Source organism: Lactuca sativa, chromosome 6 (genome assembly GCF_002870075.4).
Source record: "Lactuca sativa cultivar Salinas chromosome 6, Lsat_Salinas_v11, whole genome shotgun sequence".
NCBI lineage: Eukaryota > Viridiplantae > Streptophyta > Magnoliopsida > Asterales > Asteraceae > Lactuca > Lactuca sativa.
The window spans coordinates 73,047,934-73,050,003 of record NC_056628.2 but is presented as its reverse complement, the minus strand read 5'-3'; the positions used below and the strand labels follow the sequence as shown (position 1 = coordinate 73,050,003).

General features: G+C 34.5%; 1 protein-coding gene across 1 annotated transcript; it reads left to right on the top strand.

The window, feature by feature from the left end:
• The first annotated feature begins 217 nt into the window (after positions 1–217).
• On the top strand, positions 218–1,566 carry LOC111890204 (uncharacterized). Its single transcript, XM_023886356.2, has 2 exons — positions 218–517; positions 905–1,566. Exon 2 carries the CDS (start codon positions 946–948, stop codon positions 1,303–1,305), a length of 360 nt encoding a protein of 119 aa, XP_023742124.1. The 5' UTR covers positions 218–517; positions 905–945; the 3' UTR covers positions 1,306–1,566.
• Positions 1,567–2,070: the final 504 nt, after the last annotated feature.

The window sequence follows — 2,070 nt, the reverse complement described above, 5'->3', positions numbered from 1 at the left end:
CTAGATAAAACGAAGTACAATTTTAACAAAAATAGTTTACGATTTTAAAGATGAAATTAAACAAAAATAGGTTACTTTTCATACAATTTGATAGGTTTTGAATTAAAAGGAAAAGGAAATAACGATCAAGTATCTTTTGAAGGGGGGCGATTAAGCAACAACCTTTTCCTGGTTTTACCAAATCTACCCTTAGACCTTGTCTTTGGAGTTGGATTTGAATTGAGATTTCCTCACACTTAACTAACATCTTTCCTCCTTACCCATTTCACTTTCCAAACTAAATTCCCATCTACATAAAACCAATCAAACAACACACATATCTCTCTCTCTCTTTCTCTGTTCTTCCATATCCGCTTCTTCTTTCTTACCTTTTGCCACCAGTTTCTTCCATTCCCAAATCACCATTTTTCTTTATCTGAGTTTTTCTGTTTCTTGCTATCAATACACATTTTTCTTTTCTAAAAAGAACATCTTTTTTCTCATCAAGAAGATGCTTTAGCTTCTGATACCTCGCATGGTGAGTTACTTTCGTCTTAATCTGATCGTGTTTTATGATTCATATTATCTGCTTTAACATGTTCCGCTAGCGGGTTTTGCATCAAATCTGTTTACTGCTTCAGTTATCTAATCAAATTCTGATTTCTTGGATCTAGTCTTTTAGACCATTTTCGCATATTTTATAGATCTTTATACTGGTTCTTGTGCTTTCTAGGGTCCCAGTTTTGTCATCACCCCTAATTTTCACTCAAATGATCTCTTTTACTTTCGGAAATCAAAAAGTTTTCATCTTTAGGGCTCTTCGCAATTCAGTTTACTCAAATCTATGCTATGTTATAATCAAATGTACCCAATACCCATGATTCATTTCTCGATTTACAGTGCTTTTTCTTAATTACTTTCGCAGAATTTGTTACTGGTACTGTAAGTTTCTTGATTGGTGCAAGCATGGGAAGGAGGAAAGGAAAGAAGTTTACTTTGACTAACAACGACGATCCTGGAAGCGGTGAAGACGAAAAAATCCCTGTTCAAAAGCGAAGAGGAAGGCCACAAAAGCCATTGGTGGATGAAGCAGATGAAGATCTTGTAAAGATGGAAGAAGAAGAAGAAGAAGATGAAGATGAAGATGAGACTACAAATTCCGATGCGAGTGGAAAGAAAAGGAAGCGAAATAAACAAAAGGAAAAAGGGGATTTAGTGAAAGATGGAAGCCCAAATGGAACCAGATCTAATGGTTTTCGCCATAATGGAAGCAGGAGGAAGAACAAACCTCATCGAGCTGCTGAAGCTGGTGTTGAATGCAAGTGACACCACTTTGAGTTTGTTGATTTGTTCCCCCATATGGAGACCTTGTGTCAATTTCTTGTCATGTTCTTTTAATGTTTTTGTTTTGGATTAGGAGACTTTGGACTAATTAGAGTAAAACCATGTTTTGGGGTTTTTTGTATGCTACATTTGAGCCTAAAACTGGTTTCTATCATATATGTAATTCTTCCAACAACCCTTGTGCATAACTCGTTTTTATTATCTCTGTTATTAGCAAATGAAAAAAAACTATTATATTTGTTATTCTTTTAGCAATCCATGAGCAATGAAAATAATTGGTTTCTTGTACTTGATCTAATGTCCAAAACCATATGTGAATCAATGGTTTTTTTTTTTTTTTTGGATTCTCTGTGTTTCGGATTTATTATGAAAAGGTGTGATCTTAATTGGTGTCATGAGGTCTTATTTATTATTTAAACCGACATCACCTAGAACACAACCGCACAACTTTGGTTGTTGGAAAATGGTTGTATTGTTAGTTAGGAATAAAGTTTTTGTAACTTGTCTTAATTGTTTTATATTTGTTTTATTTATTGCTGAATTAACAAGTAACAACAATGTTTAGGATGGTTTAATGTATTTAATTAATATTTGGTACTTGAGGTTGTGATTTAGGTGATGAATTGAGTAGGAACAGTAGATAATGGTTGGTGTTGTTGAGATTTCATTCTCAGCTGTAGACTTGTGGTCCAAACAGGTGGGCCTTATGTTACTATTCTGGCCCATGGGGTGGACCAATTTGGTAGT

Coding starts and splice junctions, on each gene's coding strand:
- LOC111890204 (XM_023886356.2), top strand. CDS start 946: ATGGGAAGGAGGAAAGGAAAGAAGTTTACTTTGACTAACAACGACGAT.